The sequence below is a fragment of the Cervus canadensis genome, chromosome 4 (genome assembly GCF_019320065.1).
Source record: "Cervus canadensis isolate Bull #8, Minnesota chromosome 4, ASM1932006v1, whole genome shotgun sequence".
In the NCBI taxonomy this organism is placed as follows: Eukaryota; Metazoa; Chordata; class Mammalia; order Artiodactyla; family Cervidae; genus Cervus; species Cervus canadensis.
In genome coordinates, this window is record NC_057389.1 from 90,631,282 (window position 1) to 90,647,165 (window position 15,884).

General features: G+C 58.6%; 2 protein-coding genes across 6 annotated transcripts; both read right to left on the minus strand.

Moving 5' to 3' along the window:
- Window positions 1–615: 615 nt before the first annotated feature.
- MCOLN1 (mucolipin TRP cation channel 1) lies at window positions 616–9,040 on the minus strand. Its single transcript, XM_043466519.1, has 14 exons — window positions 8,878–9,040; window positions 7,156–7,361; window positions 5,926–6,093; window positions 5,674–5,839; window positions 5,175–5,283; window positions 4,853–4,949; window positions 4,529–4,628; window positions 4,217–4,323; window positions 3,960–4,109; window positions 3,732–3,833; window positions 3,244–3,366; window positions 2,645–2,860; window positions 936–1,066; window positions 616–834 (listed from the first exon to the last, which is right to left on the minus strand). The coding sequence occupies exons 1-14, from the start codon at window positions 8,906–8,908 to the stop codon at window positions 798–800; spliced, it is 1,743 nt and encodes a 580-aa protein (XP_043322454.1). The 5' UTR covers window positions 8,909–9,040; the 3' UTR covers window positions 616–797.
- A 1,968-nt stretch (window positions 9,041–11,008) lies between these two features.
- ZNF358 (zinc finger protein 358) lies at window positions 11,009–15,404 on the minus strand. 5 transcript variants are annotated; one of them, XM_043466516.1, is made up of 3 exons: window positions 14,969–15,353; window positions 13,037–13,142; window positions 11,009–12,801 (listed from the first exon to the last, which is right to left on the minus strand). In XM_043466516.1, exons 2-3 carry the CDS (start codon window positions 13,107–13,109, stop codon window positions 11,084–11,086), a joined length of 1,791 nt encoding a protein of 596 aa, XP_043322451.1. In that variant the 5' UTR covers window positions 13,110–13,142; window positions 14,969–15,353; the 3' UTR covers window positions 11,009–11,083. The 5 variants fall into 5 exon arrangements, with proteins under 5 accessions (XP_043322451.1, XP_043322452.1, XP_043322450.1 ...); XM_043466517.1 differs by lacking the exon at window positions 14,969–15,353 and adding an exon at window positions 14,597–14,911; XM_043466515.1 differs by lacking the exon at window positions 14,969–15,353 and adding an exon at window positions 13,804–14,101.
- Window positions 15,405–15,884: the final 480 nt, after the last annotated feature.

The following is a 15,884-nucleotide window of genomic DNA, read 5'->3' on the forward strand; positions in this document are numbered from 1 at the left end:
GGGGGGGGGCAGTTGTGAGAGAATGGGATGAAGTTTGGGGTCCTAAGGAGGGGAAGAAATTGACAAGATGGAGACACATTCGAGAGGATGGGTTTCTGGAAGAGTGAAGCGTCTGGGGGTGATGGGTGTTGGGGAAAGAACAGAGAACATAAGAATTTGGGGGAGTGACAAGTCTAGCGATGTCCTGTGGAGAAAGAAGGAAAACTAGAGGAGCCTTAAGAAAGGATGAAGGAGGTGGGGCTAGATGCAGATTCCAAGGGAGACTGGGTTCTGGGTGGGAAAGGAAGGTGGGAAACGGATGGCTGGATTGAGGGGTGGGGGCGGGTTCTGAAAGAGCTGAGGAGAGTTTTTTGGGCAAGACAAGGGAGATAGAAGGGGGGGGAGGGAGTAAAGACGGTTAGGAGGAAATATAAGAGCAGTCTAGGCCTTTGGTGGCCCTGAGAGGAAAAGTCCATGGACAAGCTGGTGGACACGGGAGGGAAAAGCAGGAGAAGGCAACGATAGGAATGAGAAGGACAGGCCGGCAGAGGGAAGACAATAAAAAAAAAAAATAAATAAAGGGACCCGCGACCAGGTAGCGCAGGGGATTCCCCTCCCACTACAAATAAGAAGAAGTTTATTTTCCCGTTTATTTAACACCCACCCTATCCTTGTCCAACGTCCGACCCGACTGGCCCAGGCCCTCACGGGGCCCGACTGGCAGCCGGCCCTTAAAAGCAAAGGGTAAAAATAAATAAGCTTGGGTCTCCACACTCCGGGGAGTGGTGGTTAATGTCCGGTAGCAGTCCCGGTCCGAGTCAATTCACCAGCAGCGAATGCTCCTCCGAAGCGTCCCTGAAGGAGGGGCAATGTTAGCGGAGGTGGAAAGCATCGGTTCCCCCGTCCGCTTCCCTTCCACGAGCCAATCCCAAGCCCGAGCCAAAGCAGCCTCGAACCTGCCACAGCAGCAAAGGAGGCTGCAGGCGGAGCCGCTCCCGCGGCGGAATTTGCCGGAGGTGGGGCTGTCCTGGCACTGCGCGATGTAGCCCTGGAGCTCGCTCACCTCTGCGCCCGCTCCGCCTGGGTGCTGGGGAGAGAGACCCGGGACCCGCATGAAAGACACCCCTGCCATACCCCTCCTCTCCAACCATCTGAATCTCCTCCCTAATCCTGGTGGACCAACCAGGGTCCCTCCTCTGGGGTTTTGCACAAGCTGTGCCCTCCACCTGCTGGTTCCCCGTGCTTTGCTTCACCTGGAGACATTCCCTGACCACTGAATGTGCCCTCTCCACCTGTGGGTCCACCACCTAGAGCCATGCTGGACCCAATCTGGGTGCTTGGCAACCACCTACTGACTTGGGTGCACACAGCGGAAGCAAGGTCTGGGTTTGTACCCCCAAGGCTGACACACACGTGTGATCTTTAGGTGCTAGAGGAAGACCTATGAGGGGTCCTTGGATCTGAGTGACAGAAGTATGTCTGTTGCCTGGCTGTATGTCCAGGCACAGGCCAGTGCAGTCTTCCGCATTCCCAGTTGCAGGGAAGTTCTGGCTTTCAGGCTTTTTCGCCCTTCCCAACCTCATGGGACCACTCTCTTCTCCAAATCCTTTCTGGCAGTTCCTTCTCCCTGGTGCGCTCTCTTCTGGGCTCTTGTCTCATCAATCCAGAATGTTCTGAGATGACGGAAAGGTTTGATATCTATGCTGTCTAAATCTGGTAGCTACTAACCACACTGGCGTTTGAGTGCTTGCTCTGTGCCTGGTGTGAGTGAGGAACTGAATTTCGAATTGTTTCATTTTCATGAAAGTCAAAGTGTAACTAGTCACATGTGTGGCCAGAGACCAGACAGCACATTTTAGAAATTTGCCTGGACTCAGCCCAACACCAGTCTTGGTATTGCTTTAGCAGGGGACCTCTGTAACCTTCAGTACTTCCTTTTTATACCACCTCCCATCAGTAGATCACCATACTCTGGTTTGTCCATTATCCATCCTGCCCACCAGTGCTAGACAGACACCTGGCACCAGGCTTGGCACACAACAGGCCCCCAAACATATCTGCTGATAGAGCCTGTCTACCTGTCACGCCCACATTCTGCTCTGGGCCCTGCAGCCTGCAGGACCACCACCATTCCCCAGACCCACAGGACAGAGGGGTTGGGAGCAGCACTTCTGGAATCACACAGTTTCAGGATGAGCTGGGTTCACCATCTGCCTAGTAGCCAACCTTGGGCGGGTCACTGAAACTCTATGGCTTGGTTTGTGTGTGTTCAGTCACTCAGTCGTGTCCGACTCTTTGCAATCCCAGGGAGTGTAGCCCACCAGGCTCCTCTATCCAAGGGATTTTCCAGGCAAGAATGCTGGAGTGGGCTGCTATTTCCTACTCCAGTGGCTTGGCTTCCCTGTTGGTAAAAGATGCAGGAATCGTACCTGGCCCCACACCTTGATAAAACTGAGAATGCAGCAGCTGTGACGAGGATGGTATCGGCCCCTTGTGGGCCCCCCAATTCCGAGCTAACCTCTCCTTTGGCCTTGTGGAGTTTCCCATATTCTTTCCCAGGGTCCTTCTCACCTCAGCCCGCTGTGGCCAACCTCAAGGGACTCAGAGCCCGAGCTTGGGGCTGTGCGCTAATGCGTGTGCGGTGGCCCCCAGGGAGGTGGCTGACCTTGATGGTGTCGTAGGCGCCTGTGATGAGCGCGATGAAGAGGCTGAGCACCATGTAGATGAACAGGCTGATGAAGGAGTACAGGTAGAGCTGAGAGAAGAGCCACACCAGGCTGCTGCGGCTCTGCTGCGCCTGCATGGCCGCGAAGGTCACGAACATGTCATCCCCGTTGATGAGCGAGAACAGGCACTCGGACACCATGGACAGTGAGCGGAACTGCGGGCGGGCAGCGCAGTAGCGGGGTCAGAGCAAGCTGGGGGTATGGCCGGGGGCTGGGATGGGGCTGGTAGCGGCATTGGGGAGTCAGAGGGGACAGCAGACAAAGCACTAGTAGTCATGGTGAAGCCAAGTGGGGGGGATGGGTCACTGAATAAGGGTCAAGGCCAGGGTCACCGGGGTGGGGCTCAGAGGAGACAGTGGATAGAATTGCTGGAGACTTGCTAGTAAGGTACCAGGGATCAAGGTGGGTTGTTCGGCGTCACCAGATGAATAGCAGGTGGACCCGCTGGTGTCAGAGGACTCAGGAAGTAAGAAGGGGAGCCAGGGACCCCCAGATGGTGGGTCATGAGCACCACCCACAGGTCCCTGCCAGCCCCTACCTTCACGTGGTAGGGCCCCAACACGATCCAGCCGCAAAAGCAATAGCCCAGATAGATGACGGCCACACAGCAGCAGAAGCGCATGACGCTGGGCAGGGCCACTCGCAGCGTGGCGATGAGGATCTGTGGAGGGAGGGGTGGGGGGGACAGTAGTGTGGGCGGACCCACAATACAGGCCAGCCAGGGTGACCAGAGAAGATGGAGGGAGCCTCAGAAGGGGCAGCAGGGTGCTGAGGGCACACCCCCTTGGCTAGATTCAGTTGGCAGGGGGTTGGGGATGAAAGTGGGCTCACATAGCCCCTGCCCATGTCAAGTGACAGGTATGTCTGGCGGGCCTTGGGGGGGCAGGTATGGGGAAGAGGCTCCTGGTGGGTCATCTGCAAGGGCTGTTAATGGCAATACGGGTATGATTTATCTGGGGGGGGGGTGGAAATTAAGGGACATGTGGCCTCTACCAAGAGGGCCCTGCCTGTATGTCTGAAGCTTACATTGTACTTATGGAAGAAGGTCAAGTAGCGGATGACTCCGACCCAGACAAGCAGTGTAGAGGTGCCCAGGAGGATGCTGCAGACGTCATAGCTTGCCAGGTTCTAGGGGCGGGAATAGCGTCAACTCCATCCGGCCCTTCCCTGGGGATGGCATCGGCAGGGAGTGGGAGAGGGGGCCAGGGTCTGGAAGGAGATGGGGTGGGGAGGCAGGGCTCGGGCAGGACCCACCTTGGCTTCAATGCCAATCTTCATGATGGTGCCCGAGATGGTGAGCATGTCGCTGGTGACCAGCAGGATGTACCAGCCATTGACAAATTCCAACCGCTCCCACAGGCTGATGACCCGTCCCCGCCTTCGCCACATGAACCTGACAAATTCCTGCAGAGGTAGGCGGGTGGGGTGAGGGCCGGTCTGGGCAGGGGAGGTTCACCACCCTGGCGGCCGCAAGGGTTCCAGAGCTGGGCGAGGCTGGGGGTGGTTCTCACATTCTGCAGGAGGAAGCCTCGGAGCAGTGAGCGGGCACATAGCAGGAAGGAGAAGGCGCAGGTGAGGATCACAACCACGTCAAACAGGAGCCGGAAGCTGTTGTCTCCTGTGGGGAGGGGGCCAAAGCCAGGGCCAGCGATGAGGCGACTGGGCCAGGCCCGGAGGGGTTTCAGGGCTGGTTTGGGCTGGTCAGTGGGCTCATAGGTTTTTCTGGGTGAGTTAGGAGCTTGGTCCATGCTGGTCTGGGACTCGGGGCTCCCACAGAAATTCAGAGCCCCTGGGCAGCACTGGTTTGGGGATTGGGAGCTCACCATGGCCAAAGACGCTGGGGTGCTTACACTCCTGGATGTGGGCCTGGGTCTCTAGGCTGATGGGGACACGCCCACTGTGTGCCTTATTGTCAAATGTGATCTGCAGGGGTGCGGTGAGATGAGATGGGACAGGGTAAACCTTGGCAGACCCAAGGCTCCCAGACCTGCAGGACGGATGGTCTCTCCAGCCCCAGCCTCCCCTATCACCCCCACACTGCCCCTGGCCCAGGGTCCCCCAGCTCCAGAGTTCAGGAGTCCCGTGCCCCGCCCCGCCCCCCATCACGGGCTGGTTCCTCATCCACACCCCAGGGACCGTGGGCTCACCAGGATACTGAAGGTGTAGCAGTCTGGGATTTCATTGTTGATCAGGCTCTGGAGGTTAATGGTCTTCAGCTGGAAGTGGATGGTGACGTTGATCAGCCTGGGGGGGAGGCTTGGGTGAGGGGGTGGGTGGGCTCTGCCTGAGTGCCAGTGCTCTGCCCCACGCTGACGCTGCAGCTGGCAGAGGAAGTGCTCACGTGGCAGCATCGGCTTGGCCCGCCCAGCCCCGGCTTGTGGGGAAGTGGCTGCCCCCTCCCCCAACACTGAAGATGCCTGGAGTCCTGCCTCCCCGCACCCCCAGCCCCCTCGATCGGTCAGACAGTACTTGTGGAATTTGAGCGTGAGGTTCCTGTAACTGGCGCTGCCATCCGAGAGGGAGAGATCATCACTGGGGGGAACGGGGGGTCTCTCAGGGGGGTCCACCCGGATACAGTCTGAGGACAGGGAGTCAGGGAGGGGACACTGGTGGCAGGGGAGGCACAGGCAGGTCTCCCCAGAGTCCCCGACATCCCCCTTCCCTGCTTTACCTCCCCCTTCATGTTTCAACATTTGTTTGTTTCTGCTGTCTACCCCACAAGGGTCAGGCCCAGTCTATCCAACCCCGTACACAGGCCCCAGTGCCTGGCGCTCTGTGGCCCCAGATGTTTAGTGAATGAATGACACTGAAACATAACATGCAGCTCTGTCTGCACACCAAGCAGCCTACTAATCATCACATCATCCTCACCACCCTGTCTTCCAGACGAGCAGGAGGGATTTTCAAGTGGGATTTTAATCCTAGCAGCCCGGGCTCCTGACCACTGAGCCCTGCCCAACCCACTCACCCGTGACGACCATTGGATCAATGTCAAATGTGTCGTTGGCTGGGTCCACGTGGCCCCGGTGGTAGTAGCACTGGCAGAGGGCCAGGGCGGAGCCGTTGGCCCAGGGGCCGCCCCCGCCCCGCACATAGGCATACCGGCCCAGGGACACGTCTGGGAGCATCAGGTACTGCGGGCAAAGGAGGGGAGGGTCTGTCAGCCCTGCCCACTCTCCCTTGAGGGCCCAGCTGCCCACTGGCTCCTGGCCACCCGCACCTGGTCCACAGCATAGAAGATGGCCTGGTATAGCTGTTCCCGCGTGTAGGCTGCGAATGTGTCATCCGCCCCATCCGTGTAGCCCAGTAGGAAGAGGTGCCGGAAGGCAATGGTGTTCTCCTCCCGGAACGTCACCGCCAGCTGGTTGCTGAGCCCAAACAGGATGAGCTGGCGGGAGGGACAAGGATGATGGAATCTCCCACAGTGAATGAGTGGAGGGAGAGAAGAGAGAGGGCCCTCCCCATGAGGGCAGGCCCACCACACGCCCACAGTGGCTGCTTATAGAACTCACAGCAACAGCTAACGTCCATTACGTGTGTACTGGGCGCCAGCTGCTGTGCTAAACACAAACCTATGGGGAGAGTCAAGCTCCAGGAGTTGGTGATGGACAGGGAAGCCTGGCGTGCTGCAGTCCATGGGGTCACAGAGTCAGACACGACTGAGCGACTGAACTGAACTGCACAGGGTAAGTACCACTATTGGGTTCCTTTGGTTGTTGTTCAGTCGGTCAGTCGTGTCTGACTCTTTTTGATCCCATGGACTATAGCCTACCAGGCTCCTCTGTCCATGGGATTTCACTGGCAAGAATACTGGAGTGGGTTGCCATTTCCTCCTCCAGAGGATCTTCCCGACCCAGGGATTAAACCTGCATTCTCCTGCATTGGCAGGTAGGTTCTTTACCACCGAGTCACCTGGGAAGCCCCTCACTGGGCTCCTTTAGTGACAGAGATCAGAAGCATGGTGACATACCCCAAGTCACTAGACCAGAAGCTCTCAGGACAGGGGCTGAGTCTGACTCATCATGGAGTCCTTGGAGCCCAGCACAGGGCCTGGGAGAGGGTGGGAGTGAGGGCAGTGATCTCTGCCGCCACCAGGTCAGTTTTCTTTGAGGGTCAGCACAGCATCAGACTGCCAGGGTCCACATGCCAGCTCCCAAGGCTTAGTTGCTATGTGACTTTGGACAAGTCCCTTAACCTCTCTGAGCCTCATTTGTCTCATCTATAAAAAAAAAGGGCAACAACACTGGCCAGGACCTTAGAGGACATTTGTGAAGCTTAAAGGAGCTGCTCCCGTGCAGATCCCAGAGGGCTTCCGACTGATGATTGCCACTATCACTATCATGATGCTGCTGCGTGGGCAGGATAGGCTCTGACTCCAAGATTCCCCTTCAAGGAAAACAGGGCCCACAGGTGGAATTCTGGGGGCTGGGGGGAGTAGTACAGGTCTCACCTGCACGGTGACCACCAAGATCTTCACCACCTGCAGCATAAGCTTGAAAGGCTTGCGACCCTTGGCCCGGAATTTATCACAGGGGCTCATGAAGAAGTACTTGAGACGGCGACGGAGATCTTCCTCTTCTGGAGGGGTTGAAGGGGCTGGGGAAGCCCCTGTCTGGGTCCCATATCCAGGGCTGGGTGTCAGGAGCCGCTCGGTCTCTGTGAGATGGGAGGGAGGGGAAAGTGGGGACCAGGCCAAGACAAGTTTACCTGCCAATAGGGGAGGCAGGTCCCAAGCTCCAGCTAAGAAAACTCTGAGAGATCTAAGGAAAACCAGAAAATGTGTAACATTCTACAGACATTTGCAGCAGTGCTGGTCAAAGACTATAAGTCACTTGAAAGAGCCTGAACTGATTCCTGGCCCTGCCTCAGGGCACTCAGCTTCCCTGAGTCTCAGCTTCCTCGACTGCAAAATGGGGCAATAAATTCTTTCACTAGGAAGCTAAGGATTTGATACTTACAAAGCATTCCATCCCTAGGCCTCAATAGTTCCTCAACAAGCAGAGGCTATTCTATTTTTTTGTTGTTTGTTTGCTTTTTCCCCCTTCTTTTTGGCCACGCCTAGGGGCTTGCAGGATCTTAGTTCCCAGACCACGGACTGAACCCAGGCCACAGGAATGAAAGTACCAAGTCCTAACCACTAGACCACCAGGGAACTGCTAAATAGAGGCTATTCTATGCACCACTGATTCCTTTCAATCCTGACCAGCCCAAGAGGAAGTCCAAGTTTTCAGCAACTGCTGGGGTCATAGTTGGTCACAGTAGCCTAGAATAGTCCCTGACATACCCCCATGATCCCCACTGGAAGAACCCTGCTTCATTCCAAGGCCTGGCTGGCTCTCTGCCTAGCCCAGCCACCAAGATAAAATGTGGACACTCTCAGAACCTGTCCCACAGGGAGGGCCACCTCCAGATCCCTTTGGCACTCAGATGCTGTTGTGGTTGTTTACAAGACAGCTGGATGGGAAGCCAGAGGGTGGGGCACCTCCGTGGCTGGGATCACAGCTAATCCACCCCAGGCTCCAATGACTAGGACATCTCTGAGGTGTCTGCAGCTAGTTTAAGAGGGGATGATCAACACATGGGCATTCCTCCAGGCTCCCCTATAAGAGGCAACTGAGCTTCCACGGGTTTGGAGATCTGAAATTGAGTTAGGCGCCTGGGTTTAAGGTGGCAACCCCGCCCCAGAAGTCCTGCCTGAGTTTAGAAAAGATGAGCATTTGCCTCCTGGCCGGGGGAAGCAGAGTCTGGGAGTCTGACGTTGGGGCGGGAGGGTGGGGGTGGGGGTCGGAGAAGCCGGGGCCCGCGGTCGGAGTTTCAGCAGAACTGAGCAATCCGAATCTAGGCTCGGGATGCAAATCCTGGGACCCTCGCCGCCGCGAGTCGGAGAAGCTGGCGCTTCGCCAGCTGCCTGAGTTGAACGTACTCAGAACACAGCCCGGAGTCCCGCCATTTAGAGGGGAGAAGCTGGTGCCCACCCGCCACATGTGGGCAGCCTGCCCTTTCTCCTAGGCTCTAGGAGCCGTCAGTCCATACCGACGCCACCGGGAAGCTGAGAGGTGGGCATGGGAGCTGAGGAAAGGGAAACCCGGAGCTCCACCGTCCCAGGTAGGAGAAGCCGTCCGCAGGTTCGCAGCCCGCGTTCCGAAACTCGCCGGGCTGCCTGCGCCCTCACCTGAGCCGCGCGGGCCTACGGGGGCTGCCATGTCGGGCCCGGAGCGCCGGACGCCGCCGGGCGCTGCGGGGCAGCCGGGGTCCGAACGCCCCGCGCTGTCACTGCGGCCTCGCTCCCTGGCGGTGCAGCTTCAAACCCTCCCGCATCAGCTGACTCGTGCCTCAGTCACGTGACCACCGCGGCCTGGGAGGCAGGCGACCAAATCCGGTCCCGCCCCCTGCGCCACGACAACCTCTGCCCGAGCAGCACGCAAAGCGTGCCTCGGATGGCGGCTGACTTCCTCTTGGCGGTCGCGAGGTCCTATCGCCGAAGGTGCTAATGTGCTGGGGGATGGGCCGGCTGTGAGCGTGCGGACTTAGGACTGACTCGGTCCCGGCTCCCTGTCGTTCCGGCGCCCAGTGCCAGTCTCTTGGTTTCCATGTCGAATGCTTGACCCCTTTTCCTCCGCAGTGTAGGATAATGATCCTGTCTCAAGGGTGCCCGGCCCCATCGTCCCAGAAACCCTCCCTCACTCTCAACCCCCTCTTATCTGAACTATCATTAATCCTACTTCTTTTCCTAATTGTATCCTAAATAGGACCACTTTCCTCCACTCCAATGGCTGTCAGCCCAGAGTCTCCCAACATTCCTGGCTTGGACCACTGCAACAACCTGCCTGATCTTAGACTCCTATTTCTGATTCCCCTCCACTCCCCTGTCCATCCAGCAGCCAGAAGGGTCTTCCAAAAATAATTGATATCAGTCCTCTGTCAGAACCTGCTGGTAGCTTCCCATTTCTCTGGGATGACAAGCAAACTCCCCCTCTTCAATCTACTGGAGCCCTCTTTTCCAACCCCACCTACCTCCTCCCCTGTCTCATCTCAGTGGCCCCAGGGCCTTAGTACAATCTTGCCTTAGAGCATAGGGTTGATAATACAGGCTCCAAGGCAGGCGATTTGGGTTTAAATCTAGACACTCCCAGCCACCACTTCTGGGTCTTTAAAAAACTCCCTTAAGGCTCCATGTGCCTCAGTGTCCTCGTTTGCAAAAGGGGAATACTCAGTTATCTGTCTCATGGAGCTGCTGAGAGAATTAAATGAGAGGGCTTCCTTGATGGTCCAGTAATTAAGAATCTGCTTACCAGTGCAGGGAACACAGATTCTATCTTGATCTGGGAAGATCCCACACGGCGTGGAGCAACTAAGTCTGTGCTCCACAACTACTAAGCCAGTGCTTTAGAGCCTGTGATTCATAACTACTGAAGCCTGTCTCCCTAGAGCCTGTGCTCCGTAAGAGAAACTAAGACAATGACAAGCCCATGCACCACAAAGAAGTGTAACCCCTGCTCACTGCAACTAGAGAAAAGCCCATGCACAGCAATGAAGACCCAGCATGGCCAAAAGATAAATAAATAAAATTATTTTTAAAAAAGAATTAAGTGAGAAAATGCAAATACATAGCACAAGTCTGGACCAACAGTAGTGCTGATTAAAGTAGCAGTGATTGGACTTATAATCACTTCCTTCCACAGGGAAGCTGTCCCCTATTTAAATCAAAGTCTTGTTATGCTTCTTGAATGCACCATACTCTATAGTTGCTTTTTAAGTGTTTCTGAACTCCGGGAGCTCTGTGAGAACCAAGGCCGTGCTAATCTTGCTCCCTGCTGAGACATGAGCAATCAACACACATTTGTTGAATGAATAAGCGAGTGACCTCTCCTTTGTCCTGTGGTGTCCCTGCAACGTGGGCTTTGAAGGATAAGGGGTAAATCTGGGGAGCAGAAAGGGCAGGCTGCCCACATGGTTTCATATCAGCCTCTGCTATGCACCTGCTAGACGTTCAATGTGCCAGAAATCCCACCACGTGTGGGAAAGTTAACTCTAAAAGGGAAGGAAGCAGCATAGACCAAACCGCAGGGTGAGCCTGCCCCTGACTGGGGTGACTAGGTCTCAGGGAACAGAGAGTGGCGGCTGCTGGGATGGACCAGTATGAGACCTCCTGGGGGAAGCTGGGAGGCCAGGAGGATATTGTGGGGGGAGCCAGAACACTAAGGTTCCATTTGTGTGGCTCGCTCCGGCAGTGCCCTCCCATCTCCCCAGGAGCAGGCTGTACATTAGAAAAAAAGAGCAACAGCAGAACGACGACGCAGAGCCAGGAGGCAGTGGGAGGATTTTACTAACTGCACAACACACGCTTTCCCAGGCCCCTGTGGGTGCCAGCACACCCTTCAGCCATCAGGCCCGAGCAGGGCTTCTTGTTCTTGCACCCACCTGGGACTCTCGCCTGTAGGGAGGGCTGGGCTGACAGTGTCATGGCTGGGAGAGCCAGGGTCAGGGTGGGACTTGGAGTTGGGGTCAGGGCTGGGCACAGGATCTGTGTCGGGGCTGAGGCCAGATCTGTGGTCAGGGCTAGCCAGGAGGTCGGAATTGGCATTGCGCCCAGGCTTAGGGTCAGAAGACAGGACAGAATCAGGGATGGGGCTAGATCCAGAGCCACTGGTGGGTTTGGGGTTGGGATTGGGGAGGGAGCCCAGTGCAGAGCCAGGGTCAGGGTCAAGGCCAGAGCTAGGGCCAGGGCTGAGCACTGAGACAGCATCCGGACCCAGGAGGGAGGCCTGCCCTGGCCTTAGCATCGAAGTGGGGCTGAGGCCCAGGCCGGCAGCGGCAGCGGCGGCAGCCGCAGCTGCAGCAGCACCCTCGTGCACGCGCTTGTGCTTGGTGAGGCTGGAGGCTTGGCCGAAGGCCTTGCCGCAGAGCTGGCAGCGGTAGGGGCGCTCGCCCGAATGCACATGTAGGTGCTGCAGCAACGCGGAGCTCTGCCCAAAGGCCTTGGAGCAGTGGGGGCAGGCGTAGGGCCGCTCGCCCGTGTGCGTGCGCAGGTGATGCTGCAGGTTGGAGCTCTGGCCAAAGGCCTTGCCGCAGTGGGGACAGCGGTAGGGGCGCTCGGCCGTGTGCGTGCGCTGGTGCTGCAGCAGCGCCGAGCTCTGCCCGAAGGCCTTGCCGCATTGCGGGCACGGGTACGGCCTCTCGCCCGTGTGCGTGCGCAGGTGCTTCAGCAGCGCCGAGCCCTGCCCGAAGCCCTTGGCGCACACCGGGCACTTGTGCGGCCGCGGGCCGCCGTGCGTGCGCAGGTGCTGTGCCAGCAGTGAGCCGTGGCCGAAGGCTTTGCCACACACCGGGCAATGGTGAGGCTTCTCGCCACTGTGGCTGCTGCGGTGCTTGAGCAGTGTGGAGCGCCAACCGAAGGCCTTGCCGCACGCGGCGCACTGGTAGGGCCGCGCGCCAGTGTGGATGCCCCGGTGCTGCGCCAGCGTGGCGCCGTGGCTGAATGACTTGCCGCAGTCGGGGCAGCGGTAGGGCTTCTCGCCGCTGTGCGTGCGGCGGTGCTGGCTCAGCCCCGAGCTGCGGCGGAAGGCTCGCCCGCAGTCGGGGCAGGAGAAGGGCCGGGGTGGGCTGGCAGGTGCAGGGAGCACCGCCGGGGCGGCGGTCAGGACCTCAGGGGTGGCAGGGAGGTCGGAGGAGAGGGAGTCCAGGTCTGGGGCGGCAGCGGGACTGAGAGTGTCGCTGTTAGGGTCGAGGATCAGGGGAACGGGGCCGATGACGTCGGGGTCGTCGAAACTTGAAGACAGGGGGTCGAGATCTTGGGGGTCGGAGTCACGGATCCCCGAGATGGAGCCTGGAGCATCCACCTCGGCATCCAGAGCCTCGGAGACAGGCTCCAGATCTTCATAGCTGGGGTCCACGTCCTCAGAGACAGTGTGGAGGTCTTCCGGCTCAGGCTCCAGGTTTTCAGAAGCTGGGTCCAGCTCTTCTGGGTCGGGGTCTAGGTCTTCTGAGTCTGAGTCAAGCTCTTCATAATCAGGCCTCCTGCCTTTGTGGCCTGGGTTCCTGACTAAGACGGAACGCCTCATCCCTGGTGTGGAAGTACCGGCTTCTAGGGCAGGATCTATGGGGTGAGGGCAGAGGGTGAGTGGAGAGTAGGTTCTGGGGAACCGGGGGTCTCTTTTGGAGCCTGGGAAGGGAGAGGGAGTCGGGCTGTACCCCAGATCCCTCTTTGGGGTCCACACACAGATCCTTCTCTTGTCTCGTGCTATAGGGAGACTGCATTGGCTCCTGCCAGGGCAGGGAGAAGAGGGACCCTGGTGGGACATGGGGAGGGGCCTCCCTTCTCAGCCCCACACCTGGATAGAAGTCAGGGGACCCAGCACTAGAGGTCTCCAGCACCCAGCTCCATGGCTCCGCCCCTCTCTCCATCCTGGGCTCCTCCTCTGGTGGGAAGCTCAGGTCCTGTGGAGGAGAGAGAGTCCCCTTGACCATGGCCCCTTCGAGGGGAAGAGGGTGGGTGTCTAGGTTCCTGTGTTTGCTCTAAGTACATGGCCTGAACTCCAGCCCCATTGTTGGGGGTGGCATATTTGGGGGCTCCTGGTAGGATGAGTGTGTGTGTGTGGAGGAGGAGGGGGCGGGCAGACAACATCTGGCACTCCTCCTGGGTCACTGGGGGCACGCAGGGAGACCCCTGGCTTGCTTCCTGGGGAAGAGACAACTGAATTCCAAACTTCACAGTTCTGGGGTAGGACTAAGTGTCAAAACACCTATGTTCTGTCTTAGATAGAAGATCCTGAATGCCGATTTCTAAAGTTCGAGTGTGCGTGGGAACCCCTGGAGGGGGCAGGGAGACCCATGGACCCATTATCCAGGAGAGCAGGGACAGGAGTCAGTATATCTGTCTGCCCGATTGGATAGATCCTGAATTCTAACCCCTAGCTTGTTAGTCGCTTAGTCCAGTCCAACTGTTTGGTATCTCATGGACTGTAACCCACCAGGCTTCTCTGTCCAAGGAATTATCCAGGCAAGAATTCTGGAGTGGGCAGCCAATTCCCTTCTCCAGCGGATCTTCCCCACCCAGGGATCAAACAAGGGTCTCCTGCATTGCAGGCAGATTCTTTACCATCTGAGGCACCAGAAAACCGCTAGCTGCAGGGTAGGCAAAACAACACCTGGGGCTTCTCCTGGGTTAATGGGGGGACCCCTGGGCCATCTCCTAGGAAGGAATGATTTCTTGAGTGACTGACTCCATGGCTGAAGCATGGAGATGGTCCTCTCTGGGAAGGAAGATCCTGAATTCTACCTCCATGACTGGAGGTAGGGAGTGGAACAGAGAAACAAGATGGGACCCCTTCTGGGGAGCAGGGGGAGCTCAGGATTATCTGAAGAGGAGGTGATGCCCACCCCATGGCTAGGCCTGGGGGAGGGGGGGTACAAATAGATCTATTATTGGGAGGGAGGTTGAGGTGGGGGTGGGTGGGTGTGTATTGGGCGGCACTTTGGCTCTCCTTTGGGGGAGGGTGACCTTCTGAGCCACAACCCCAGAACTGGGAGTGTATACACACACACAGAGAGCCCTGAGTTCCTAGATCACCTCCTCATATTCCATGATGGAGGGTGGGGGGACAGTGCTGGGTCACCCCTGGATTCCCAGAAGGGGGAAGACCCTTAGATTGGCTCCTGAATTCCCACCTCTGAGCTACAAGCAGCAAGGAGACATAACTGGGGTCCTTCCCCGAGTTCCTGGGGGGCTGGTGGAATCCTGGATCACCTTCTGAGGAAGGGGCTTCCAGTGCTTTGGACCCCAAGACTGGAGAGAGAGGGGAAACAACAACTGGGGTCCTGGGGGAGGTCCCTCTGGAGGATGGGTCTCCTGAACTCCGGACCCCAGGCTGGAGGGTCTGAGGGAACAATACCTGGGGTCACTCCTGGGCTCCTGGGGTGGGGGATCCGGATCGCCTCCAGGGGAGGGGGCATTCTGGACTTAACGCCCCCGCACCCAGCCGAGAAGTGCCCCTCTCCCCTACCTCCCGATTGACGGCGCCCAGCTTGGGCTGGGCCCTCCCCCGGGGCCGCAGCGGCGGAACCTGCGCGCTAGGCCCGCAGGTCGCGCGGCCCCCTCCCATCGCGCCCCAGGCTCTGCTCTCCCTGGGCGGGCGGGCGCGCGGGACGGCGGTGGGGGGTGGGACAGAGGTCGCCCCGGGCCGCGCCCGGCGCTGGGGGGCCCCCCGCGCCCGCCCCCCTCATCGCGGCCCCCGCCCGCCCGACCCGCTCGCGGGGACACTCACCCGGCGCCCCTCTCCCCTGCCCGGCCCGCCGCGCCCGCCGGCGCCCCCGGGGCCCGCAGGAAGCCCCCCGCCCGCCAGCCCCGCCGGCGGCCCCCTCGGCCCTGCGGCCCCGCCAGGCGCTCCCGGGGAGCGAGAGGGGCCGGCCGAGGGCCGCAGCGGGGGCTGCTGGGACTTGTAGTTCGCCCGCGCCCGCCTCGGCCGTCGCCATCGCTGCCCCCGCCCCCCCGGGCCAGCCTTTGTCCCGGCCCGGCCACCCGGCCGCGCGGCCGCGCCTTTGTCTGCGCCGGGCCCCGCCCGCGCTGTCCCCGCCGCCGCCTCTCCTCTTCGGCTTCTCTCTCAGCCGCTGTTGATCCCTCTCCGCCCCTGTCTCTCTCTCTTTGTCCCTTCTCTGTCCCCCCCGTCCCTTTATTTCCATGTCTTGGCCTCTCTTGTTACTTTCTCTGCCTCCGTCCCTCTGTCTCTGCATCCTCCTCCCCTCTTTCCCTGTCTCTGCCTCCTGCCCGTGTTTCCGATTCTCTGTCTCTCTGTTTCTCTGTCTCTGTCTCTCTCGTTTCCAGGAACACCGAACAGTCTCTTTCTCTTGCAGACGGGCAGCACACATCAGCATAGTTCAGACGCTGAGAATTTACAAACTTGTGGTTATCTTTGCTCAGTCCAGCGTTTTCGCCTTAAGACTCCTCCTCCGAGGAAAAGAGCTGGAGATACTCCTCCTCCTTCTCCTCCCAGGGTCATGCACGTTTGTCACTGGTGGGCTCCGGGTGCCTGTTCCTCCTTCTATAAGCCAGGTCTGGGAAGCAGTCTGGGCATACTTTACCTGGAGATGAAGATCCCTGTGAAGAGGGAATGAAGTAAAGCCCTGGCAGCCCTGGGCTGTGATGTTCTTCCCAGAACATAAACAACAGGTCTCAGAACATAA

What these genes read in the sequence shown, in the direction of transcription:
- MCOLN1 (XM_043466519.1), bottom strand. Translation starts at nt 8,908, where the DNA reads ATGGCAGCCCCCGTAGGCCCGCGCGGCTCAG. An exon ending in TCTTGGTGGTCACCGTGCAG is followed by an intron (nt 6,094 to 7,155) that starts GTGAGACCTGTA and finishes CCCTCCCGCCAG; the next exon opens with CTCATCCTGTTTGGGCTCAG. An exon ending in TCTTCTATGCTGTGGACCAG is followed by an intron (nt 5,840 to 5,925) that starts GTGCGGGTGGCC and finishes CTTTGCCCGCAG; the next exon opens with TACCTGATGCTCCCAGACGT.
- ZNF358 (XM_043466514.1), bottom strand. Translation starts at nt 15,383, where the DNA reads ATGGAAATAAAGGGACGGGGGGGACAGAGAAGGGACAAAGAGAGAGAG. An exon ending in GCAGGGGAGAGGGGCGCCGG is followed by an intron (nt 12,802 to 14,968) that starts GTGAGTGTCCCC and finishes CTCACCCCATAG; the next exon opens with ATCCTGCCCTAGAAGCCGGT.